This window comes from Mus musculus, chromosome 4, assembly GCF_000001635.26.
Source record: "Mus musculus strain C57BL/6J chromosome 4, GRCm38.p6 C57BL/6J".
Taxonomy (NCBI): Eukaryota; Metazoa; Chordata; class Mammalia; order Rodentia; family Muridae; genus Mus; species Mus musculus.
Window position 1 is genome coordinate 74009615 of NC_000070.6, and position 27766 is coordinate 74037380.

At 39.9% G+C, this 27766-nt stretch overlaps 1 protein-coding gene across 3 annotated transcripts in view; it reads left to right on the plus strand.

Moving 5' to 3' along the window:
- The first annotated feature begins 3613 nt into the window (after window positions 1–3613).
- The window catches only part of Frmd3 (FERM domain containing 3), a 188987-nt gene continuing 164834 nt past the window's right edge, over window positions 3614–27766 (plus strand). For 2 of the 3 annotated variants that reach the window (NM_001163732.1, NM_172869.4), the window contains exon 1: window positions 3989–4302. In NM_001163732.1, the coding sequence (NP_001157204.1) occupies window positions 4156–4302 (147 nt within the window). In that variant the 5' untranslated portion in view covers window positions 3989–4155. Of the gene's footprint in view, window positions 4303–27766 lie in introns of all 3 variants that reach the window. The other variant, XM_030253548.1, reaches the window with a different exon arrangement.

A 27766-nucleotide genomic window follows, 5' to 3' on the forward strand; every position in this document is an offset into this window, starting at 1 on the left:
TTTTGGGATAGCATGGAAAATGTAAATGAGGAAAATACCTAATAAAAAATGAAAAAAAAAAGGAAAGAAAAAACAAGCAAACAAAAGCAGTTGAAGGTTGTAGAAAGAGCTTAATAAAGGCATCCTAATAGGAACCTGAAAGGGAGTAGCAGTGAGAGCTATGATGACAAGAGGTTCGAGAAGAGAAGAATATTAGCCATTGGCTGGAGAACATACTTGTGTTTTAGCAATGAAAAAAAAGTGACTACTTTCTGCTGTTCTGCTGCCCTGTCATAGGAATTTATGTGAGGCAAAATTGAAAATTATTGAACTGATTTTTTTTTTTGGTGATAGAGATGTCAAGACAACATAACAGAGATGTCTAAACAATATAATATTGACTCCATTATGTGGTTACTAGGAGTCAATCTAATGCAGGTCTGTAATGTAGGAGACAAGGCAAAGAGAATTACAAAATCTGCTGCTTGAAGAGAAAAAGAGCACCAGGAAATGTAAAGATGGAGCCAAGGCTTGTTCTGAAAGAGATAAGATTAAAGATAGGCCTGACCTGCATTGGAGTAAAGGAAAAAGATATCACCTAGCTAAGATTACAAATTCTGAATTAAAATAATAATAATAATAATAATAATAATAATAATAATAATAATAATAATAATAATGGCCCAAGGAATTTTCTATTTCTTAAAAGCAACAATCAATTGGCTCCAAGAGTAATTCGATGAGACAAGGTGTACTTCAAGTTGGTAGCCAGACTGTGGCACACATGTGATGCTGGCTTCAGAGTCATGAAGGCTATAAAAGTAAAGGAATCATGGCACCTTCTTCCATGGTTACAGAGACCCACTGAGGCCAGGGCTGTGGCTGTAGAATCCCTGCATGGAGGCCCTGAGAAGACATTATGTGATCTGTGAACGTGAAGCCTGGTTTGGACTGGAGACAGGAAGCTTTTGGATATGCCAGAGTTGTGGAATATCTGCTCCATACGGGCAGTTGAACCAGCCCAAGGGAGGAAAAAAAAGGCAGAAGAGTAAAGCTGTCTAAGCCCATTGACACTGAACGTTGCTCAAAGCCCATTGACAAAGTCCATTGGGATTTGATGTTTGCTCTGCTAGTTTTCAGTATAGCTTTGATCCAGTATTTTCTTACTATGGCCCTCTTTTTCCCTTTTGGAATGGTAATGTATATTCTGTGCGATTGTATGCTGGAAATATGTTATTTGCTCTTTGACTTTATAGGGGCTTGCAATAAAGAGACTACTTTGAGTCTTAAAATAAACTTTGGACTTTTATACCGTGTTAAGAATGTGAAAGGTTATAGGAACATTTGAAGTCGGACTGAATGAATTTTGCATTATGATATGGCGTTGAGCATGTGGAGGCCAGAGAGCTTTGAATATGGTTATTTGAATGGGAATGCCCCCATATGCTTGCTCACATGTTTGAATACTTGAATCCTTGTTTGTGGATCTGCTCAGGAAGTTTCTTCCTTAGGGTTTCTAAAGCTGTGATAATGAGACACCTTGACTGCAAGGAAGGTGGGAAGAAAAGGATTTATTTCACCCCCCAGCTTCATAGCTCCTCAGAGGAAGTGAGGGAAGGAACTCAGGTAGGACAGGAACCTGGAAGCAGGGGCTGATGCAAAGGGTGCTTCTTACTAGCTTACTCGCCGTGGCTGGTTCTGCCTGCTTTGTTATATAACTCAGGACCAGATAAAAACCACCCACAAGGGGCTGGGCCATCCCAAATCAACCACTAATTTAAAAATTCCCTTCCAGCTGGATCTTATGGAAATTTTTCCTGAATTGAGAGTTTCTCCTATCAGATAATTCTAGCTTCTGTCAAGTTGACATAAGACTAGCCAACACAGGAAGGATTTATATGTGTGATGTTGAAGGGGATGAGACAGACTTTGAGGTTTCAAATGTCTGGTGCCTTTGCCAGTGTGTTCTCTGCTTCCTAGTTGTAGTTCAGAGATGTAAGCTTTGAGCTATTCCTGTTGCCACGCCTTCAGTCTGTCATCCTGGACTCTAACCCACTGAAACTTTAAAGCCAACTAAATACCTTCTTTACTAGTTGCCTTGCTTGCAGCGTTTTATCACAGTAATTGAAAAGTAACTATTACACCATCTATACCTGAGCAGATGTAGGAATGTGTCTTGGGCTCATATCCCATTGCACTGACATCTACAATTTATATCACCCCATGACCCTCAAATCTGATCTATCAGATTCTATTCTATGGGATAACATAAACAATTACATAATATGTCAAATCTCTAATTCAGCTATGATAACTTGTGTTGAGTTTTTATTAAGAATGGTTTCTATAGGGTCATTTGAATGCTCATTCACCACAGCATGACAGGGAGGCACAGCATCTGTCTCTGTCTCTCTCTGTCTCTGTCTCTCTCTGTCTTTCTCTCTGCTACTTACAGATCAGGATGTAGTTTGCCACTGCTCCTGCACCATGCATGCTGTCAAATGCTCCCTCCATGCTCCCACGATGATCACAACTACCCTCTGAAACTGCAAGCAAACCCACAATTAACTGCTTCCTTTTATAAGAGTTGCCGTTCTCATGCTGTCTCTTCCTAACAATAGAAGAGTGACTAAGATACAATGTTATACTAAATTCTCTCTCTCTCTCTCTCTCTCTCTCTCTCTCTCTTTTCCTTTTGTTATTTGATACAGTCTCACTAAGCAATCCAGGCTGGCCTCACACTCTCTCCTCCAGCTTCATCATTGCTAGTGCTGAGGTTTCAGACAAGGGGCAGTAGTAGGTTGATCGCTCTTGCAGTTTAGAGGATTGAGAAATAGATGCCTGACTGTAGGGTGATTACTAGTGCTGGAATTGCAGAGGAAGCAGGGAATACACAGGACAGGAAGAACGCCAAGTGCACTGCTAGCCACAGCCAATCCCTTCCCAGCCTTTTTCCCTCCACAGCACAGGGTATCCCTCTGGATGAAGGGACTGCATATGTAGCAAACGTTAAAGAACTGACAGCTAACAAGCCTTTCTGGTAGCAATCATTCCTCACTGAAAAAGAAACAACAGAGCAAAGCAGCTTTCATTTAATTCCTATTTTCTAACATTTCTCCCTCCATCTCGAAGTTCTACCTACCTGTAACTGCTGCAACATCTCCGTCACCCCTTGAACCTAGAGCATTTCACACAGGGACAGGGGCTCATTGGGATGACAATGAATTCCTGGAGAGCAACAGAGAATTCCAGGGTTTCCAGCACCCAGAGAGGAGACTAAAATAGAATGGGAAACGTCTTTGTCATTAGACTCCTACTAGATTCCTATGCTGTGGGAGGTGGAGGAGGCTCCCTAAAGAGGGTGGGGCAGAATAGAGCTTCTAGTTGGAGTCTAAGGAGATAGGTCCATAAAAAAAATATTAAAAATTAAAAAATCAAACTATTTAAGAAAGACAATTCCTAACTAAAGATGGAAGACGAGGGCTGATCTCAGTTAATATTAACTTTAAAATCGGCCAGGAATATCCGAGACTGTTACCACGGTCATGTGCATGTGCAATGTTTGTGCCTCTTGCCATTGTTTGATAATCCCTTCCAGCCCAACAGTTCTCTCCATCAGCGGAATTCCCTTGAGGGTGTGTGGGTTGTTCTGCACTCTTTGCTGGCCGCCAGGATCCGGGAATTCACAATGCAGGGCGCCTTTGAGTCGAAGAGAAGCAGGGCAGGGACCATCTAGCAACCGCGATGGGAGGAGGGAGGAGGCGGCCAGTCGGAGGAAAGCATCAGGGCCTAGCCTGACGCAGCAGCAGCCCTGGAAGTGGCCCCCGCCAGAGCTTCTGAGCGTCAGGGGACAGTCGGTCCTGTGCCTCCTCCAACCGCGAGCCCTAGGAGGGTCCTGGGCTCCCACCGCCCTCAGCCTTCAAGCCCAAGCCAAGGGAGGTGCCCTCTGAGCTAGCTAGGAAAGGAGGCGGGGATTGGAGCGTGTGAAGAGGAGAGGGAGGGACGGGTTCTCCTCGCCACTCGCCGCTGGTGGCCGCAGGCGCCCTGCGCTGCCACGGTCTCCGGGCGGAGCTGCACCCGGAGCTGCGACTGTATTGAGAACGTGTGAATGTCCGCGTGGACCAGGGCCGCGCGGGTCCCGCGCCTCCTACGGCTGCCTCCCGCGTGCTGCTGTGTATGTTCGCTTCTTGTCACTGTGCGCCGAGAGGCAGAAGGACTATGAAGATGATTCACTTTCGGAGCTCCAGTATCAAATCGCTCAACCAGGAGATGAAATGCACCATTCGACTGCTGGACGACTCGGAGGTCTCCTGCCATATCCAGGTGCGGTGGCACCGGGGGAGGATGCAGGGCGTGCGGTACTCGCACGGTGCAGGAGTGAGTGAGAGGGCTCTGAGGGTAGGCATGCACTGGTGGGAAACCCATCTCAGCAAAGAAGAGCGGCTGGAATGCTGGATTTGCTTCAGTCCTCAAGATAGGGGCTTTGGCCCTCTATAGTCATCTGCTGTGTGTTATCCTTACCTCAGCCCCCTACCCTGACGTGTTCCCTGGGCTCACTTTACGTTGCTCCTAGGCTGAGACTGTAAGCAAATGTCTCTCGCTTGGCGCTGTACTGGTCCCTTTGGAGCCTATCTCACCAGGACATAGAAGCCACGGAGCCAAGGGAGACCCTTGCATGCTACCCCAGTGTCCTTCTTTCTCATCCACCACGTGGAAAAGGACTCCACCAGCCAGGGTTCGCTCCTGTTTCCCGCGCCCAGGCGGTTTGGGAACCTGCTTCTTGTACCCTGCTGTTTCTCTGACAGGAGCCTGATTTCTCTAGTGTGGTAATGGACTTCTCCAAGTTTCCTAGAAATCTTGGGCTCCAGCCTTGAGGAATGGGATGCACTTTGTATCGATTTGGAGCTACCTCTAAAGAAACATGAAATGTGTGTTTCAGAGAAAGGGAAAAGATTCATGAAGCTTGCAAACGAGTCCTGCAGGAAGCTGGGTCTTGGGTTAAAGAGCTTGGAATTTTGGTGACTATTCATGTGGTCAAGTTGGAGAAGGCACGTTGCTTAGTATTTTTATTGGCCTCTCCCTTCCTTGGGAGATCATTGTCTGTGGCCTCGCAAATATATTTGCAAACTGCTGTTGCTGCTGCCTCAGCTGGTGCTGTTGGTGGTTGTTGGTGGTGGTGGTGATGTGTCTATGTGTTTCTATGCACTCAAACAGGCTGTGTGCCCTTTGGCTGCACTTGTTCAGGCAGGTCGGTGTTAGCTTCTCCTATGACCTCATATGACATGCAAGTTCTGCAAAGGTTGTAGCAGAGCTAAGCACTGTGAGCATCAGAGTTTAAAATCTAACTATTTCTAGGATTCCCTCTTCCAGGCTACTATATCTTGAGGTTCTAAGACCCATGCCTGTGGGACGTGAAGGGATTAACACCTCCAAGAGGCAGGAATCTGCCTCTAGCTTGTGCCAGAATTTTTAAAAAGACATTTTTAATTAAAATATAATTACATCGCTTTCCTCCTTCCTCCTCCTCCTTCTATCCTCTCCCCCAAGTCTCCACTCTCCAACTTTTTCCACGTACCGCATCCACAATCTCAACTGATGCCTTTGTTCTTTTATCATTATGGTTACATATATATGTATATGTATGCATAAGACTATAAGCACAACCCTCCCAGTGTGTTTTTATTGTTTGTGTGCATATGGCTTCAGGGCGGATCACTTCTATCGAATAACCAATAAGTGGACTCATCCCTGGGACGTGCTATTCTCCTTCTTTTCCATGGTCATGATTGCCCAATGTTCTTTATAGAGGGTAGGGTTCTGTAAACATTTCCTCCCTCTCAGTTTATATGTATATTGATATTGCCGTTGTTTAGGTGTTGTTTACGCCATTTCCATGAAAGATTGTTTCACAGAGGACATCTGGTATTCTGCATCGTGTAATCTTTCTGCAAGCTTTTACCCGATGTTCCCTTAGCAAGAGATGCAGCAGTCTTTAGGAAGTACCCACATAGGCGAGATTCCCCAGAATCCTTGATCTTTGCATTGTTTCCAATTGTGGTTTTCTCTGAGGGTCTCCCTTTGCATTAAAGAGATGTTTCTTTAATGAAGGATGGTACCTACATTTGTCGGTAGGTAAATTTTAGAGTGTAGGTAGGAGTTTTGTTGGCCTAGCAAAGTGGTAGTCATAAATTCTCATCTAAGATCCATGACCTCACCAGTTCTGGGAAGTCGGCTAGGTTTATAGTAGTGTTCATGATTTCACTGCTGTTGAGTGAACTTTATGTTTAACAAACCGCTGATGTTGCACCTTTGTAGATATCTTGTCCTGGGGGTCACTGTTATAATTCCTAAATGTTGCAGCTCAATGGGACCATTATGTTTCTCTCCTGTACTGGTTAGCTTTTATGTCAAACTTGAAACAAGCTAGAATAATTTAGGAAGACAGAACCTAAATTGTAAAACTCTCTCATCTGATTGGCCTGTGGAAAAGCCTATTGAGCATTTTCTTGATTGATGATAAATGTGGGAAGGCCTCGCTAGTTATGGACAGTGCTGGTCCTAGGTGCTATAAAAAAGCAGGCTCAGAAAGCCATAAGGAGCAAACCAGTAAGCCCTGCTATTCCATGGCCTCTGTTTCAGTTCTTGCTTCGAGGTCCTTGGCCTTCCTTTTCTTCCCTCAGTGATAGAGCCACATTTGGAAGTTTAAGAGATTAAACCCTTTCCTCCCCAAGTTGCTTTTCATCATGGTTTTGACACAACATTAGAAACTTTACTAAAAGTAAAATAAAAAGTAAAGTAAATATTTCCCTAGAAATATTTCATAGTATTCTCTGGTATTATGTAAGCTAGAACACAGGAAGGAGGATTTCAAGTGAGATCCAGTTTAAATAAAAATAATCTGAGTACCTTGTCATAAGTGTATAGTGTTTTTAGGAATAGAGTATTACCTTCAACCTCTGAAAGGCAACAGTAGCAACAACAGTATTCTGACCAACCATTCAGAGGGAGATCTCTCATAACTGATACTGTGGTTTTCATTAGTTTGTAGCTTTTGTGGAGGTATTGTCAGCTGAAGTGTGTGTGTGTGTGTGTGTGTGTGTGTGTGTGTGTGTGTGTGTGTGTGTTCTGTATAATTGTATAATTCTAGGTAAATGAAAAACAATGAAGTTTCTTTAGCCTTTACCAAACAATCTTGATATTGTCTGTCACCTACCATTCCTTCAGTTTCTGTAATGACCTCCCCCTGCCCTTCCCAGTTAGTGACCCCTCCCATTTTTCTGTTTTGGCCTTCATTTTACCCATATCCTGCTATTCACCTCTCAACCCCTACTACCCTGTAGTACTATTACATGTTCCTGGTTTCTATGCTGCATACTTGTTTCTAAAGATCTGGTACTAGGGAGGACAAATGAGAGAAAACTTGTGATGTCTTTCTTTCTGGGTCTGAGTTAACTCATTCAATATAATCTTTCCTAAGTCCATCTACTTATCTTCAAATTTTATGACTTCATTTAGAGCTGAATAGTATTGCTTAGTATATGTGTACTTCAATTTCATTACCCATTCACCAGTGAAAGGACAATTAAGTTGTTTTCATTTCTTAGCTATCATAAATAGGGCCACAGTAAACACAGCTGAGTAAGTGTATGTGGAGTAGAACATCAAGTCCTTTGGACATGTGGCAAGGAGTGGTATAGCTTTATAGTATATGGCATATGGTGTTGTTTTATGAGGAATCACTCATCAATTATTTTAACTCCCAGATAAATGGAGTCCTATTCATAAAGTCCTCTCCTTCTGTTACACCTTGTACTGTACTGCCAATGTTGTAGCACTTCAGGTTTCAAATTGATGTTCTTGAGCAACTTGGAGTCAATTTTTTGTGCATGGTGATACACATAGGTCTAACTTCATTCTTCTGCATGCTAATATCTACCTTTCATTTGTTGAAGATGCTCTCCTTTCTCTAGTGTGTATTGCTTTTAGCCTCTTTGTTAAGTACCAGATGGTTGTCGTTATGTGCAACTCATGTTTAGGTCTTGTGTATTTGATTCCATTTGTCTACATGACTGGATTTTCATGCCAATACCTTATAGTTTTTTGTTACTACAATTCTATAATATACCTTGAATGGCAATCCTTCTAATAATACTTTTTGATCAGGATTGCGTGGGATATTTGGCTTCTTTTCTACTTCCATATGAATTTTAGAATTTTTTTTGTACTTCTGTCATGAATGTTATGGGTATTTGTTAAGGTTTAGGTTTTGTCCCAGCCCAGCATGTGTGGTCTATTTTATCCTTTAACATTAGAGCACTACCTATCTTTTAAGCTGATTCCTATATACAATAGATTGACATTTTTTTCCTTTTTTTTTCTTTTTTTGTTTGTTTGTTTGTTTTCCAGACAGGATTTCTCTGTATAGCCTGGCTGTCCTGGAATTCACCTTGTAGATCAGGCTGGTCTTGAACTCAGAAATCTGCCTGCCTCTGCCCCCCAAGTGCTGGGATTAAAGGCATGTGCCACCACTTCCCAGCAACTTTTGTTTCTTAATACATTCAGCTAACCTGTTTCTTTTGATTGGAGAGTTGAGACTATTATTTAGAAATTATTAAATTATAGAAAGGTGTATAGAGATTGTATTTTAGAAGGTTTATGTTTTTAGTTTTCCTTTCTCTTTCGTGGAAATTTAGCTTCATTTATTTTCTTTCTACAATTTCTTGGTTGTGTATATTCTTCTCTTCAGTTATAAGTATTGCTACCAGAGTTCTACTTTCTTGGTTGTGTTGTTTTATATGAGTAGTTTTAACTTTGTAAAATGTTTTGCTCTCTCCTTCAAATACGGCAGTCAGTTTTGCTGGGTACAATAGTATAGGTTGGCAGTCATGGTCATTTTGAACTTGTAGTACACTTCTCCAGGCTCTTAAGGCTGTCAGAGTTTCCATTGAGAAATCATCTGTTAAGCAGGGTGAAATGGTGTGCTCTTTTAATTCTATCATTCAGGAGGCAGAGGCGGGTGGATCTCTGTTAGTTGGAAGCCAGACTGGTCTACATAATGAGACACTGGCTTAAAACAATAATAGCCAAAAAAGGAAGGGGAGGAGGAGGGGGAAGAGAAGGGGAGAGAGAGAGAGAGAGAGAAAGAGAGAAGAGGAGGAGAGGAGAGGAGAGGAGAAGAGAAGAGAAGAGAAGAGAAGAGAAGAGAAGAGAAAAGAAAAGAAAAGAAAAGAAAAAAAGATAAATTAGCTGCTATTCTGATGGGTTTTCATTTAGATGTAGCTTAGTATTTTACTCTTGTAGCCTTCAATATTTTTATTTGTTCTATTTGAAGTATTATATGTTATGTTACTTTTTTGGTCTTATCTAGTAGGGGTTCTGTTTGCTTCTTGTACTTGTATTAATATGTCTTTCCTTAGTTTAAGAAATGTTTTTTTTCTATGATTTTGTTATAAATCTGATCTTTGCAATTCACGTGCTATTCATCTCACTCATATATGCCTTTAATTCAAATATTTAGTCCTTTGATAGTGCCGGTGCTGGCTAGTTTTGTGTCAGTTCAACACACAAACGAGAGTTGTCTGAATCAAGTGAACATTAATTGAGAAAAGGTCTGACTGTACGGCATTTTCTTAATTAGTGATAGATGGGGTGGAAGGGCCCACTCACTGTGCTTCCTGGGAACAGAGTTTCAAGTTTTGTCAGGGTAGTTGTTTTTGTTCTTTGACCTGAGTGTATGGATTTCTTTGAATATCTGTCTGATATGATAATCTGGCCTCCCTTACATTGAATCAGTGTAGGAGTTGAATGGCTTGAACTAAGCCAGGTAAAGCTGATGGAAAGGCTGTTTAACTAGACTTGGGCAAAGATGGCTCCAAAACTACAGATCTGGAGCTAGGTCTGTTGATATGGAGATGACAATGGGTAACCAGAAAGATGGGAGATCATGTCAGGCAGTCGTAGAAATAAGCTTGTGAGTGTGGAGATCATGCGTGATGGGGTCTAGAACTAGGCTTCTTGAACTTTTAGTTTCCTTATTCATTGGGGTTATTTATGACAAGAGATCAGCGAAACTTTTGTAAATTAACATGTGGGTAAGTTTCTGTACAGGGCTATGCTTCCCCATTACATGCCAGGAAAGGTTGCAACAGCAGCAGTGGCTTTTGAGTATATTCACCAACATATACAGAGTGCTGCCTCCAGAATAAGTGGAAAAACTCAGGTTACAAATTCTTGAGTTGTCCATTAGTCTCCTTTCCCTTGTAATCATTCCCAGAGAGAGGAAAAAAAATATAAGCTCTGTGAAAGATTTCACTGCAAGGAGCCCTCAGGACTATTGTGTGAGATCATATGAATGAATCCCATACCATTTGTCAGTATCTTCTATGTGTTATCCCTTTTTAACCTATAATATCCAATACATAGTATAAATCTCTTGGGTAAACATTATTTTGATTTTATGAATAAGAAAACTGAGACACCAAAATGTTAACTTATTTGTCCAAAAGAGTTTGAGCTGTTGGCCTTAATTATCTGGATCCAAAACTTGAGTATGCTTTTGGCTTACTACTTCATATTCAAATAGTTAGATTTCAGAGAGATTTCCAACCCAGGAGCAGATGAAACCATGGAATCCTGCCTGAACTGACTTGAAGACCAGTAGGGATTCTTGTCTCGCTAATTTGCATATGGATCAAGTTCAGGATTTGGCAGGAAATCTGGCATTCCAGAGCTGACTAGAATGCCTCAATCTAAATGCCACTAAGAAACATTTCCACTCCCAGAAAACACTGTATTTTTCCTCAAGAAAACTATACTTACGTGCAGTTAGGTTCTACAAGCTGTATTTTTATGTTTCAGATCAACCTTCAAATTACCTCTGTGAATCAAAAGATGAACTGTGAACTAAGCTACCAAGGAGATTCCTTGCCTGTGCTCTCATAACAGACTGTACTGGTCAAGGGGCATGTGACCAAATGTTTTCACATGTAGCATTACTTTTGGAGGGCACTACACTGTATTTTTGTAATATGAGCTTTGGAGCTCATAACATTGGTGACATAAGGACATCGGACAAAAGGAAAGGAAATTTTCAGAAAAAGTGTAGCTCTTTCATGAGATGATGATTTTTTTGTGTAGTTCAGAAAATTGCATTTTCAAAGATGAATTCTTTTTTTAAAATCATTTTAATTTTGTGCTAAATATCTTCCATGTTTCAAGAACAGGGCTAGAACTAAAGATGTTTAAAAATTAGGTTAGTTAATGGGTCCTTTATCAGATTGAAACAGATAGACAAAAATTTTATTTGAAAATAAAATGGCATATAGACATAAAGACAAACATATACAGGTACAACACCAAGAGAATGTACCTATACAAGGCTGGGGAAATTCTCAGAATGTCTGGTTATACATGAAACTGGTGAATAACTAAAGGATCAGTGGACATCACCTGGAAGCAAGTAAGAAAGCCAAATCTGAAAGTCTGAAATTTTTTTGATTATCTGTTTTAGAATCTTCATTTGAATGGTATAGGCAGTGGTCTACGTTATTGGGTTCTTATATCTACCACCCTTCTGCATGCTAATTCCTTCCAACCCCCCAACATTAGGTAGGATAGAAAGAAGGTTAGAGAGAACAGGGACACAGATTTCTTTAGATTATTTACTGCTGATTAGGGATGTTGAGTTCCTTGGGGTAAGTCCTACTTCATTGTCAGGATATTGAATTTCGTATTCACTTTGTTCACTACCATTTGACAAACAGCAGGTGCAGAAACCAGCAGCAGGAACAGGAGCAGGAGCCTCCTTAGAGTATGCCTCTAGCTCTGACTAGTCTCAGCGCCCTGGCATTTATTCCCTCTCAAAAGTTTTCAGAATTCCAAATATCATGTACTCTCAGAAACTATGTGCAGCTGGCAAAACTACACCTCTAGAGCATGAGGCAAATCATAATCACCTGCAGTGATTATGCTATCTTTTATCTCACACCTGGGCTTAAAACAAAAATGTATTCATATAACATAACTGAGTTTTTTAAAGAAACTGAAATTCTCACTATAGAATGGGAACACAAAAGATTGTCAATTGACTTCTATTTATCTTTTTATATGTTTTTTCTTGACACTGCTATATTAGGGTTTTATTGGCATGAAGTAACACTATGGCTAAGACAACTCATAAAGAAAAAATTTAATTGGGATTGGCTTACACTTTCAGAGGTTTAGTCTATTATTGTCATGGGAGGAAGCATGGCAGCATACAGACAGACATGGTGTTGAAGAGAGAGCTGAGATGTCTATGTCTTGATCCATAGGCAGCAGCATGAAGAGACTGTGTACCATAATGGGTGTAGCTTGGGAATAAATGACCTCAAAGCCCTCCTCCACAATTGGCACACTTTCTCTAAATGGTCACACCTGCTCCAGTAAGGTCCTATCTCCTAATATGTCACTCCCCATGAGCCAATCATTCAAACACATGAGTCTATGGGAGCCATCCTGATGACCACCACATGTACCATTGGCATAAATAGCATAACTGGATGTGGAAATGAAGGCTGAATATGAGTCCAATATTGTCAAAATTAGTGACTAAAATATTGATAAAGCCCTTTCAAGGACTATTCACATAATGTTCTGTGGCCTAGTACTTATGCTATAATTTGGAGTATGATCACTTAAAGGCAGGGGAGATAATTTGCATGTTAACAGATCATGGCCAGGTTAATTAACTCTTATTCTAAAGGTATAAATTGCTGCATTAAGAGAAAAATACGGAAATAATATCAATACAATTCCTCTAAAATGCTTTAACTTTTAGACTTAAAAATGATCCTGTAAGTCAGGTCAGTTCTTCCAATGTCAGGCCCTGGTATTTAGTGCCCTCTAGAAAATTAAGAGAACATAATGAATGGTTCAGGGCTGAACGTGAGCTACAACTTAGCTTGACAATTTTTTTTTAAGACTCGGGGAAAAGAGTGAGAAAGTCATTGAATTACTGGAGTTGAAAAGAAAAACAAACAAACAAACAAACAAAACCTTCATGTTCTTTCATACCACCTGGAACTTTATCTGGGGTAGCTTCACCTTTTGAATTCCCAAACCTCACAGGAGATGTGTTTCTCCAGATGGGTGTCCTGCCACATGGTTGAGGGGCACCTTCAGCAATACACTTTGCTTGCAGGTTTGAAAAATGTTTTTCCACCAGGTGTAGATAGCACCTCTTGTTGAAGAGCAAAGAAAGGAAAAGTTGTACTGTAATTCAAAAGCCACTACAGAAGCTGAGTTTGCAGCTCCAGCTGCAATGTAGCCACCCGAGAACAGTAAATTAGAAGAACAAAGCAAATTTAAACACATGCCACAAAGAGGATGGCTCAGGTTTCTTTCCAAATTGTACCTTCATTAGATAGAGTGTGTCTTTTCATGCTAGTATCCAATCCATATATTGTTTTAAAAAAAGTCCTCACCAGGCTTTCTTGAATATAAGATGCCCTGCCCCGGTATGTTAAGTAACTATTAAATATGAATATTTTTTGGTGTTACTTGAAATAAAATAGGGAGAGGAATCAGAATTTAGATTTGTACCTTTGAGGTATTCCATTATGAAGGCTAAATTTAATACTTAAGAAATACCTCCATTTTTCCAAGCAGCAATGTTTTCCAAGATCAAACACCCCACTCCACCCCCCCCCCGGGGTGGGGAACATTGGGCTTTATAAGTCCTCAGCAAAGGTTCTAAATTTTCATGTGGTGCTGGGAATAGAGATCATTCCAAAACGTGTGACGGCTGCAATAGCAATCAATTTCAAATTGCAAATCAGAAAAGTGGAGAGCCTCACTGTGACTATATACCATTTTATCAATTAGGGAGGACTGGAGGATGGCTAGAATGTAGAAGTTCCAGGAAATGTGTGTGGAACAGAGATGCAAATGCCTGAACGGCCTGTTGGGCATTTTCTGGGCATCAGAGATACAATAAGACATTTTGAATGTGTTCCATTCCATTCTATTAGAGAATACAGACACATAAACAAATCCAACACAGTAATATTGTGATAGAAAAATCTCAGAATGCTATTGGTAAGGAGTGGGGGTGAAGGTAGGGAAGTTATGAGCTGGAGACAGACTGCATGGGCTTTCCATTAAATATTGTTTGTTTCATCCAGAGCTACCACTTTTTTTCAATTTTTTTATTAGATATTTTCTTCATTTACATTTCAAATGTTATTCCGATAGTCCCCTCTACCCTCTCACCACCCTGCTCCCCTACTCACTCACTCCCAGTTCTTGGCCCTGGCGTTCCCCTGCACTGGGGCATATAAAGTTTGCAAGACCAAGGGGCCTTTCTTTCCAATGATGGCTGACTAGGCCATCTTCTGCTACATATGCAGCTAGAGATATGAGCTCTGGGGATACTGGTTAGTTCATATTGTTGTTCCACCTAGAGGGTTGCAGTCCCCTTCAGCTCCTTGGGTACTTTCTCTAGCTCCCCCAATGGGGGCCCTGTGTTCCATCCAATAAATGACTGTGAGCATCCACTTCTGTATTTGCCAGGCACTGGCATAACCTCACACGAGACAGCTATATCAGGGTTCTTTCAGCAAAATCTTGTTGGCATATGCAATAGAAATGTCAGTGATCTGTTTCAAAAATTCCCTTTGAGAAGTGGTAGCTCCATTGTGTTGAAGAACGGAGCTACCACTTCTTAAAGGGAATTTTTGAAATAGATCACTGACATTTCTCATTGCCATTTCCTTACATTTTACTTTACTGTTTTACTTGTAGACATCTCATCAAAACTTATTTTTTTATTAAATATTTTCTTTATTTACATTTCAAATGTTATCCCCTTTCTTGGTTTCCCCTCCAGAAACCCCCTATCCCCTATCCTCTCCCCCTCCCCCTGTGTGGGAGAAACACATCTCCCGTGAGATTTGGGAATTCAAAAGGTGAAGCTACCCCAGATAAAGTTCCAGGTGGTATAAAAGAACATGAAGGTATTGTTTGTTTGTTTGTTTTTCTTTTCAACTCCAGTAATTCAATAACCCACCCATTTCTGCTTCCTGGTCCTGGCATTCCCCTATACTGGGGCATAGAATCTTCACAGGACCAAGGGCCCCTCCTCCCATTGATATCCAACAAGGCCATCCTCTGCTACATACGCAGCTAGAGCCATGTGTTTTCTTTGGTTGGTAGTTTGGTCCCAGGGATTCTGTGGGTACTGGTTAGCTCATACTGTTGTTCCTCCTATGGGGCTGCAAACCCATTCAGCTCCATGGGTACTTTCTCTAGCTCCTTCATTGGGGACCCTGTGCTCCATCCAATGGATGGCTGTGAGCATCAACTTCTGTATTTCTCAGGCACTGGCAGAGCCTCTTAGGAGAAAGCTATATCAGGCTCCTGTCAGCAAGCACTTGTTGGCATCTATAGTAGTGTCTAAATTTAGTGATAGTGTATGGGATGGATCCCCAGGTGGGGCAGCCTTTGGATGGTCTCCAGTCTCTGCTCTACACTTTGTCTCTATAACCCCTTCCATGGGTATTTTATTCCCCTCCTAAGAAGGATTGAAGTATCACACTTTGATCTTCCTTCTTCTTGAGTTTCATGTTTTGTAAATTGTATCTTGGGCATTCCGAAATTCTGGGCTAATATTCACTTATCAGTGAGTGCATATCATGTGTGTTCTTTTGTGATTGGGTTACCTCACTCAGGATGATATTTTCTAGTCTCATCCATTTGCATAAGAATTTAATGAGTTCATTGTTTTTAATAGCTGAGTAGTACTCCATTGTGTAAATGTGCCACATTTTTTGTATCCATTGCTCTGTTGAGGGTCATCTGGGTTCTTTCCAGCTTCTGGCTATTATAAATAAAGCTGCTATGAACATAGTAGAGCATGTGTCCTTATTACATATTGGAGTATCTTCTGGGTGTATACCCAGGAGTGTTATAGCTGGATTCTCAGGTAATACTATGTCCAATTATCTGAGGAACTGCCAAACTGATTTCCAGAGTGGTTGTACCAGCTTGCAATCCCACTAGCAATGGAGGAGTGTTCCTCTTTCTTCAGATCCTCACCAGCTTCTGCAGTCACATGAGTTTTTGGTCTTACCTATTCTGACTGGTGTGAGGTGGAATCTCAGGGTTGCTTTGATTTATATTTCCCTGATGACTAAGGATGTTGAACATTTTTTAGTTGCTTCTCAGCCATTTGGTATTCCTCAGTTGAGAATTCTTTGTTCAGTCTGTACCCCATTTCTTAATAGGGTTATTTGGTTTTCATGAATGTAGCTTCTACACAAAGGATAAAAAGGCTGAGAAGGAAATTAGGGAAACAACACCCTTCACAATAGTCACAAATAATATAAAATACTTTGGTGTCACTCTAACTAAGCAAGTGAAAGATCTGTATGCTAGGAACTTCAAGTTTCTGAAGAAAGAAATCAAAGAAGATCTCAGAAGATGGAAAGATCTCTCATGCTCATGGATTGGCAGGATTAATATAGTAAAAATGGATATCTTACTGAAAGTAATCTACAGATTCAATGCAATCCCCATCAAAATCCCAAGACAATTCTTCACAGAGTTGAAAGGTCAATTTGCAAATTTATCTGGAATAACAAAAATCCTAGGATAGCAAAAACTACTCTCAACAATAAAAGAATTTCTGGTGGAATCACCATCCCTGACCTCAAACTGTACTATAGAGCAATTGTGATAAAAACTGCATGGTACTGGTACAGTGACAGACAGGTAGATCAACGGAATAGAATTGAAGACCCAGAAATGGACCCACACATCTATGGTCACTTGATCTTTGACAAAGGAACTAAAACCATTCTGTAGAAGAAAGACAGCATTTTCAACAAATAAATGGTGCTCGCTCAACTGGCAGTTATCATGTAGAAGAATGTGAATTGATCCATTCTTATCTCCTTGTACAAAGCTGAAGTCCAAGTGTATCGAGGACCTCCACATAAAACCAGAGACACTGAACCTTATAGAGTAGAAAGTTGGGGAAGAGACTCAAACATATGGGCACAGGGGAAAAGTTCCTGAACAGAACACCAATGGATTGTGCTGTAAGATCAAGAATTGACAAATGGGACCTCATAAAATTGCGAAGGATGCTGTCAATAAGATATAACGGCAACCAACAGATTGGGATAATATCTTTACCAATCCTAAATTCGATAGAGGGCTAATATCCAATATATACAAATAACTCAAAACTTTTAAGTCATTACCAATAGGATATCTTTAGTTTTTTCTGGTTTTAACGTCAGTCTTAGTTTTTACTATTGTGTTTTTGAAAGAGAAATAGTCCTAGAAGTTTACTTAAAACAAGCAAGAAGCATGAATGTCTGTTTAGAAAAAAAAAGGGCTGAGCAAAATAAAAACCTCTGGACCCTAGCAAACATGAGTGCTTATAGTTCTTGTCTTCCTGTTATGCCCTTCCTGTGCCTCTACCAAGGTGGGAACTTCCAGGAAACTGATCAGGATTATTTTTTAGCCAATTGAACCCAGAATTTAGTTTGCTATTAGATGTATAGGATATCAGCACATGAATATGGGTTTTTAAGTACACCTAAAGTTGAAAGGTTCACTACCCAAAGGGTACAAATATGTTCCATGGTCAGAATTCCCCGAAGCCAATTTGAAGTTACCCAACTAGAGTTGGTCATTACCACTTGTTATTTTTATTATGCCCCTTTGAGGACCCTGAGTTTGCCCATCTAAAGGGGCTACCATTACTTGTCTTTAAGTCCTGTTTGTAGACTACCATCCTTCTTATGGCTGTCTAGAACCATCCATACTGTAATCTGTTGTATTGGTTGTCTTGTTTTAGGCATACAGTACTTCCTAGACCTAAGCTCTTGCCTCACATTATAAACTGTAATTTTAAGATGAATCCCATGTATCACTTTCTGCCAGATTTTCACCCTGCTATCATTACTGGAGCAGTGACTGGAATATATGCTCTTATGTGACAAGGACAAGAGAACTTTTGGTAGAGATGACATGTAATGTATGTTTGAAAGAAAAAGTAGTCATTTTCCAAAACCTGGAGAGTGAGAACAATGAAGAGGTATAGTTGGGATGACATTCTGGTAGAAGAATGAGCATCAGGAAAAACATGGGATTTGGGGGGAATTGAAAGAACTGTACTGCAATTTTATAAAATAGTGTAGTCATAACGAGTCTTAATGGTTTGAAAACATTATTGGCCATTTTTACTAGGGAAAAATTTAGACTATTCATCAAGGTATGGGTTGTTTGGGCCAAACTGAACTGAGGAAGAGTTTCTTCTGAGTAGGTGTTGGGTGCCATTACACCTGGGAAGATGGGAACAAATGTTTGTTTATCACAGACAGGACAAGTGACAGAGCACAGAATATTATCAAAGTCCTACTTGGTGAACCAGTCAGTCTTACTGGGGTTACTTATGGGAGTAGGGGTGACTACAGGCTCCACTCTAAGATTTACCCGTCCTTTAGAACATCCTATTTCTAACAAACTTCCCTCTAATATGGGGTGTTTTAGCTGAGGATTGTGCTATACATTTATATTGCTCATATTTTTATAGATATAGGTAAGATTTGCTAAGTGTTTTGTCTCAGAGTTTGAATGTCTTAATGTTTTTTGAAAAGGATAATCTCAGGGCCACTAGAATTTAATTGGAAACTTTTAGCTAAGATTTTAAACTCTGCCTCCACCATCAGTGGACCTATCAGTGAAGCCAGTCATTCTTAATTATTAATCATGAAATTAGGAGATATTTCCAAGGCAACTTACCCCTCACCTATTAAGGTAGTACTGAATCCCCACCCAACTGATATGTGCAATTGTAAGGGCTCTAGGAAATAAGTATCAAAGAGACAGAAGTATACGAACTTCAAAAAGGCCTCATGCACAGTGTACACAGTTTTTCGGCAGACAATTTGTTTTTCTGCTCTTTCTGACCTGGCTGGTAAGTACTAGCTCATGTGGGAACTGGGCAACTGGTATGAGTCTGGACCCGAATTTTCAAGGCTAGTCATCTTAAGCTCCCTGTGGTTTTAAGTAGCACCTGGTCAGCTCCACAGCAGTTATTAACCTTGGAAGTGAAGAGGAAGTAATGGTTCCTATACTTATATATTATTTGGCTGTTACTGAGCATGAGTCACATTTTAAAATGGTAGGAAAATTCATAATGGATATATGCACCTTTATGCTCAGGAGTATGGGGGGGGTGATTAGATAGGATTTTAGACTTTCCAGTCCAGTCAATGTCTATCTTTTTTTTAAGTCTGGGAAAGGACAAATCCACTTCGCATGTAAATAACAAAGAATTCTAGGACCTTGCTCTCCTTTTCATTGTTCTTTCTCTTTTGTGATAAGTTATTGTTCATGTAGGCTTAGATAATGTGCTATATTTTCTCTTTGTACCTAAATATAAATGACCTACAATGATTAAGCAGATGAAAATTCACCCTTGTAAATACTGAAGAATAAACAGCACTTCTCAAATTAGTTTTTATCCTCTTATTGATTTTGTAGAGAATATCTTTTATCATTAATTATGAAAGCACGGAGTAAAAAGTCAAATAAACACAGGAGAATATTCAGCGAAAAAATGGATTCTCCTTCTGCATATGACACTAGCTGTACTCCTCAGGGTCCCCAATTCCCAGAGAAATGTTTCATAGGGTTCGACAACCTAGCACCTGCAGAACCAACAGATAAATGTTTTGGATTTTTTTTCTATTGGGTTTTCAACACCTTCAGTATTTTGGTGCCCATATATGTGTATATGCTTTCTTTGTGGACTTATTTATATTTGTGCTAGTTGCTAATAGTCATGTTCTGATTTGATGGGTAATCTCTACTGCTTCAATTATTTTTATTTTATTCCCCTCCTTTGTAGTGTAACTGGAGTAGATGAGTAGTTTTTCAAGTCCTTCTATCTCCTCAGCTCCCCGTCCTAAAACTTTTATATATCTTTAAAGAAAACTGCCTAACACCAATGGGCCCTGAATAAAATTCCACTTTGTCTGTGTAGAATGAATTAGTACCTGAATGACCTCGTAGTGATGGGAAAAGGAATGCCAGCCTTCAGAAGGATGAGAACAAAAAGGAAAGTTCTGGAGATGTGTATCAGTGTGCCGAATATACATGTAACTATGGCAGGTCCTGTGACCTGGTTGTACTCAACTAGCTGATCAACCAGCAAGCATTTTCTGAATAATAATAATAATGATAATAATAAGTAATAATCCTTTTACATTTTTATTTGTTTGTTTATTGTGCTAGTGCTTTGTCTGAATGTATACATTTGCGCCATGTGCATGCCTAGTACTCACAGATGCCATAAAAGGGTATTGGAATCTCTAGAACTGGAGTTACAAATGGCTGTAAGCTGATCTGTGAGTCCTGAAATATGAACACAGGTTTTTTTAAGAGCAGCAAGTATTCTTACCCACTCCTGTTTCCAAACTAAGAATTTGCTATTAGTGTTTGTTCCTTACACACAATGTTTTTTTCCCCTTGCTACATATTCATAGCACTCATTGTGATTGTTAACCTGTTTCTTCTTTTGTGGGCATTCTCATTATCTCTAGTCTACATCGATTAGCAGCTCCATAAAGGCTGTAATAGAAAACTGTAGGGTCTAATACAAATATTGGTTAAATGAAAGAATAAATGAATCACTTGGCAAGTTGTAAAAACCAAAACAATAAGCCCTCTACCATGCATCAAACCCCATAGTAAACACCTTCCATCTCATTAAACCTCAAAAGCAGCCTTGGGAAGTAGCAATTACTATTCTTACTTTACAAGTACAAAAATGAAAGGACCAAATAAAAATGTTGGGTCTTTTGTCCCATTACATGTAGACAGTGGTAGACTGAGGTTTGAATTAGGCTTGGCTGGAGACCCTGAAGTTTAAAAATTATTGTAAGAGTCCAGGAGATACCAGACACCTCAGAAAGTAGCTCTGCAGGGGAAGCAGAGTTTTGATAGATGTCCGTGGCTGGGGATAGACTAAGCTGCTGTTCCCAAAGTGCTTAGGTGGAATCGTGTAGTCCATCAGAGTACAGTGCAAAGTGGGTTTGTCCATGACCTGGGCGGATATTTTAGCAGTTGTAAATTATTCAGGTGCTGAGGCAGAGTGATTCCTTGCACTGAATCCTAAATGCAAACTGGGATGAAATTCAAGACCACAGTTACTGCTACTACTGAGCACTTTCATTTTTTCCCTATTAATAGAAAGAAAGATGAGAAAACGATAACCTTGAAGCTCCTAAGTTCTTATTGCTTATTATTTCCCCTCCCTTTCTCCCTCTTTGTGGTGGATAAACTGAACCCCTACTGTGCATACAAAGCCCTTTCTCTACCCCTGAGCCACATCCTCAGTCCCAAGTGCTTCATAAAAAGTTGTGCTGAGAGAACTCTTCCCACATCTTTAAAAAAATAGTTTATTGGTATAGAATACAAATAAATCACTATCATTTAATATATACAATTCCATGGGTTTGAATTTTTATTACATTTATTTATTTAATGTGTGTACTTCTATGTGTGTGTGGGTGTGGGTGGGTGAATATGAGTGGTGGATATGTGTGGGTGTGGGTGTGTACTCATACCATGGCATACATGTGGAGCTCAGAGGGCAATTTATGGGAGCCAATTTTCTCCTTCTACCACATTGGACCTGAGGGTTCACCTCAGATGACAAACACTTTTATCTACTAATTCATCCCACCTGCTCCATGTGCTTGTTTTTTAGGACAGACACAGAACTATTTATCCATGACTACAGTCCATTTTAGAATATTTATCACTATAAAGAGCATTGGAAGGCACTCTGTACACCACTGGAAGAAGATAATCATACATATGTCTTAGTTACAACTTCTGCAACCGGCATCAGTGATCTTCCTGAAAGATACACTGAAGCAATAATGGTACAAATTTATGGAAATAACCAACCGGTTTTTTAATTGGGCTTAAATTACATTCCGTGGGATGGAACTCATGCCAGACATTGCTAAAGAGTCTAAGAACCTAAGAAAAAGGGCCTAGGGGAAATACTACTACCACTACTAGTACTCTGATAAAGGAACATAGCAATGAAATGTCTCCCAGTGAGATACTAGTATATTCGTAGATCAGTGCCTCAGTCTTCCCTCTTCAAGGAAAAGTAACAAACCCAGAACTGAACGATTTTCAGAAAGTGAGACACATTGGAATACTCAGCCATAAATGCTATGTCTTTATCAAAGCTTACTCTTTAAGGCTCAGAGATATATGCAGAAGATGATGTGAAAAAAATTGTAAGAGCCAGGGTTGACACATGACACCAGTGATAATAATTATTGGGATATAACAGGTCTTATGAACAAATGAACTCAGAGTGACAAAAGCACAGGCCTTCACTGGTAAGGACTGAAGGGGTTCCATCAGTGAGAGAACAAAGTGGACATGGACCCCCACCAGTAACCTAACTGCAAATGATACGCACTGGCAAAGAAACAATTAGTTTTATCCAATGAAGTCTTACTGGGAATCTTGTCCACACCTCAGGACAGACCCCATGTCTATGAGTAGCTTAGCCAAGAACATAATGGTACTTTTGTAGACTTTTGATCATGTTTTGTTTTGTTTGGGCATTCTTGTCTTGCTTTGTTTTATTGGCCATTTTCTTGTTTAGTTTGATTTTTTTAGATTTTTTTTTATATAAATGTTTGTTTTAAGAGAGAGAGATGTGCCAGGCAGTGGTGGCTCACACCTTTAATCCCAGCACTTGGGAGGCAGAGGCAGGAAGATTTCTGAGCTCAGGGCCAGCCTGCTCTACAGAATGAGTTCCACAACAGCCAGGGCTACACAGAGAAACCCTATCTGGAAAAAAAACAGAGAGAGAGAGAGAGAGAGCGAGAGAGAGAGAGAGAGTGCATAAAGTTGTGTGGATAGGATCAGAGAAGAGTTGTAGAAAATATGATCAAAATATATTGATCATATATATATTGTTTTTTAATAAGATAAATTAGAAGAAACACGTTTCCTGTACCTTTGTAGGGCAGGCTTTTAGTGTTCTCAGGTTAATGGCACTTATATATTTTATTTATTAGATTGCTTTGACCTTCGAGTCTATAAAATATTTAACATTTGGGTACTTGCACAGATACTTGTTAAAGCCTTTTCTCCTGTATTTTTCCTGTGTGTACATTGCACCCTGTCTTTCAGCATAAAACCATCTCTTTAACACTTATATACAATATTATCTCACCAATGGACTTGACTTTCATAATGGGAATTGTCTAGGGAGACTGTGTATTCACAGTTCTTTGGTTCTCCAGCTTCTTTGGATAAGAAGGTGTCTCTACTAGACTTACAAGTACATAGTTCTACTAGGACCTAAACAAGACCCAGGCTTGGTTACAACCTTGGAACCAAATCAGCAGCTCACAATTAAAGCTCCAGGGGATTTGCTGTCTTCCTATGACTTCTGCAGATGGCCACACACATGCAGCACCCATTATCATAGAGACACACATATACTCATAAACAAAAACAAAATTTAAACAAATTGACACTCAAAGTGTTAGTTGAGTCACTACAGGGCTTTGTTATAGGGGCTTCTGTAAATATTTTCAAGTTTTGAAACTAGCTTTTTATCATTAGCTTCTTATATATTCAGGATGATGCTCCTTGCCTTCTTGCTAAATATTTTTACTACCCCTAATTCCTAGCAAGATCCAGAGAGGTTCATTAGAGGGGGTGGGAGAGGAGGGAGAGTGGAGGGAAAAGGGAAGGATGGAGGGAGGGAGGGAGGTAGGGAGAGAGAGAGATATCAAGGGAACTGGTAATTCAAAGTTAGGATTATTTAAGTCACATTAGCCCAAGGGAAACTTAAAAATCAGAACTGATTCAAGCACTGTTTCAGCATCTTGACAAGTGGCTCAAAGGCCTTGCTTTACTTCAGTAATTGTTAATATTTGAAAATGTTACAGGGCTTTCAGAATACCTCAAGAAATACTAGTTTTCTGGTATTCATATTGCTTACAGAGTTCAGTTAGGCTTTTGGTAAAAATTTGTTTCATGCATATTAAAACCTGGGAACCTTTTGATCATATCACAGTGAGCTAAACAAGGCTCGAAGGAGGACTAGGAGGTGGTAAGAGAGGTTTTTATTTTTGTTTTTGTTTTTTTTAATATAGACATACTCTTTAACTTCTTATAATTTTGGCTGTATGCCTAGCCTTTAACAGCTGAGCTATCTCTCCAGTCCTTCCTTCTTAATTCTCATATCTCTTCCAATAAAGTTGAATAGAATTTGAAGGAGAAGTTGTTAGTCCTGGCTAAGGAAGCAGAGAGAAAGAAAGGGGTTGGGAGAAGAAGGAGAGTGGAGGGAAAAGGGAGGGATGGAGAGAGAGAGAGAGAGAGAGAGAGAGAGAGAGAGAGAGAGAGATCAAGTGAACTGGTAATTAAAAGTTAGGATTATTTAAGTCACACTAGCCAAAGGGAAACTTGAAAATCAAAACTGATTCAAGCGCTGTTTCAGCATCTTGACAAGTGGCTCAAAGGCCTTGGTTTACTTCAGTAATTGTTAATATTTGAAAATGTTACAGGGCTTTCAGAATGTGACTTGCTGACTGTGTGGCCACTTCCAGAAGGTTGCTGGTGCACCAAGTCTTCCTAGAACCATTTGAAGATCTAGGGTTTAATTCCACAGTCAAAGGTATATCCACTAGAACAGTAAGGTGGTCGGTTGCTATAGACCTCTGTGTCAAGTTTGGATAGGGCTGTGTGTACTCTTGTACCTCCCTTTCTTGTCTGAATGTCTGCTTTCAGCTTGCTTTTAATCTTGTCTTAAGTGTAGGAGTCACAGACTGAGCTTCATACATGGCCAATTAAGAAGCATGTTATAGAGACAAGGCAAGAGTGAAGACACAGTGGAAGGCTGCAGGGGATGTGGACAGACTCATCAGCTGTTATATTCACCTATGTAATAATTCTCTTAAACAATAGGTTTAGGATCATGCACAGGATGACTATTAGGTAGAATGATTACAGAAGAAACACTGAAATTAGATTCTTTTGAACGTCTAAGAACCAATCTTTAGAAATTCAAACCAAAAGTAAATGGGGCAAAAATACACCCCCCCCCAAAAGAAGTCTATACCTGCAATTTATATTTAGCTCATAAATTTACCATTTCTGAGGCAGTGTGAAAAGGAAAAGACACATTTGTCTACCTATTAAGTACAAGACAATGTATTGACCTTTTCATACCCTGAGATTCAGACATTTTATGAAGTAGGTATCATGTCACACTCATTTTTGGTCACAGAGAAAACAAATAGTTTTCTTATGGTTATTCAGCAAGAATGAGGTGGCAACAGAAATTGACACTTTGCCTTTTGTCCCTTAGTCCAGAAGCTGCCTCAGTGTCACTGTATTTTTGTAGTCATTGTCCAACCTCTGGCCTCCTGCACTGCTAGTCAGAACATTTGCGTTCACTGGGGCTAGCTGTCAGTTGTTATCCACTCCATAACTTCTGGAGGTTCAGCTACCTAGGCCCCTGCCAGTTCTGGCTACAGGTCTCCTTGCTGCCTTTAGGGTAGGACTCACCTGACCCTGGTACTTATCCTTCTTGGCTCTACCTCTGGGCGTGCTGACATTCCAGACTGGAGTAGGTGATGACTAGGCCTGTGGTCAGATCCCTGTAGACCGAGCAACAGTGGCCTGACTGGAGTTGGAGTAGCTGTCTTGATTTTCATTTATGCCTAACGTCCCTGACCTGTATGGTTTAGAAGCTAAACTGTCTTAAAGAATAGAGGATAAGGTTGTATTGTTTTCCTCATGATTATAAGTAAAACAGAACATTTGTAAGATAGTAAACTTAGTACCCTATACTCAGGGCACCCAGGAATGCTGCTAGGAGAAAAGAAGAAAAAATACCCACCCACCAGGGACTTTCCTGGTTTTCAGGTCATTATGCTCCGTGGATATTTGTGCAGTACATTAATTAATCTATTTATGTTTGTCTGTGACAGGATATGCGGGATAGCCTTTTAACAACTTGATACAAAATGGGATTATATGGGAAGAGAGAACTTCAACTGAGAATATACCTGTATCAAATTGCCTATATTCAAGTCTGTAGTGGCATTTTCTTGGTTAGTGATTGATGGAGGCAGGCCAAATCTACTGTGGGAAGTGTTACAGATCGGGTGTCCTGAGTTTTATTAGTAGCAAGCCATAAAAAACATTCCAGTAAGCAGGCCTCCACTTTGGTTCCAGCCTCTAAGTTCCTGCCTTGGATTCCTACCCTTAATTTTCATGGAGTTTTCTTAATTAATTAAAATTAATTTTCATGGAGTTTTCTTAATTAAAATGAACCATTTACTCCTGGAGTTGCTTTTGGTTGTGGTGTTTATTACAATAGAAGGGAAACAAAGATACAGGGTCTCATCTCAATATATATTTCAGCATTCTCTCTGATTCTCTAGACAAACAGAACTGATGGCATGAATCTCTCCTCTCTCATCCCTTCTTCCACGTCTCTCATTTATCCTATCTATCATCTGTCTCTCATGTATCTATCTACCGATCTATCATCTGTCATTCTATTTATCTATTATCTATCATCTATCTATCCATTTATTGTCATCTAGTATTTATTAGCATATCTTACAAGCAGTATCTCATGCTAACAATGGCTGTCTCCCAAGAGAAAGCCCAAGAATCCAATAGTTGTTTGGTCCAAGACTAGATGTGTAAGGTGGTCTTCAGTGTACACCAGAATTCTAAAGAAGCAGGCTATAATGCCAGCAAAGGAATGAAGTTGTCAGTGAAGATTGAGCACAATCAGACAAAGAACAAGAACTTCCTTCTTCATGTCCTTTATGTAGACTGCCATTAGAAGGAGTTGCCCAGATTTAAGGGTCTTCCTAACTCCAATGACCTAGATTTAGGGTGGCTCTTCCTACCTCAAATGTTCCAATCAAGAAAAATCTCTCAAAGGTGTACACAGTGTCTTGGAATTTAGTTAATTTCAGATATAGTCAAAATGACAACCAAGAATAACTGTCACACACAGACTGGTCTTCAGCTCAAGATCATGTAACTTCCCTACTACTGACATCACAGACCTCTAGTGGCATGCTGGCTGATGTGTGAAGGAACATCAAAAGAGATCATACAATATTGACCTTGGGAAAATAAAAATGAGAGGACTTATTTTACCCAGGTTTAAAGTTTTCAGCCATCAGCCATCAGCAATGTGGGAGCTATGCTATGTAAGAGCTGTGACAAGTAGCCCTTGGATGTTTGTGATGAGCTTGGAAAAACCCAATCAGCTGCTTGAGGTCAAGTCTCCTCACCTAATATATGCTGAATATTTACTGTCTAAAAAAATAAAATAGCATATATAATGACAGAAAAAAAGAAAAGAGGAACATATGTTTAGCATGTTCTATCTTTGTATCAGGACAGCAAGGGTAGTGGTAGTTGTTTTATACATTGTGACTTCTTCTACCCCAAAAGTGACATACATCTTCAGAGATACAAAGCAGCTTATATTTATAAATATATGATATATGCATATGTGAATGTAATAATAATTAATAAAATAGGCATGCATTTAAAAGATAGTAATGAAGGGAATATGGGAGAATTTGGGGAAGAAAAGAAAGAGAAAATTACTTTGATATATTCTCAAAAACAAAAGAAAAAATGAATTTAGGCTTAGTGCAGCATGTGGTATGCAACTTTTAATTCCAGTACTCAGGGGGCAGACACAGGT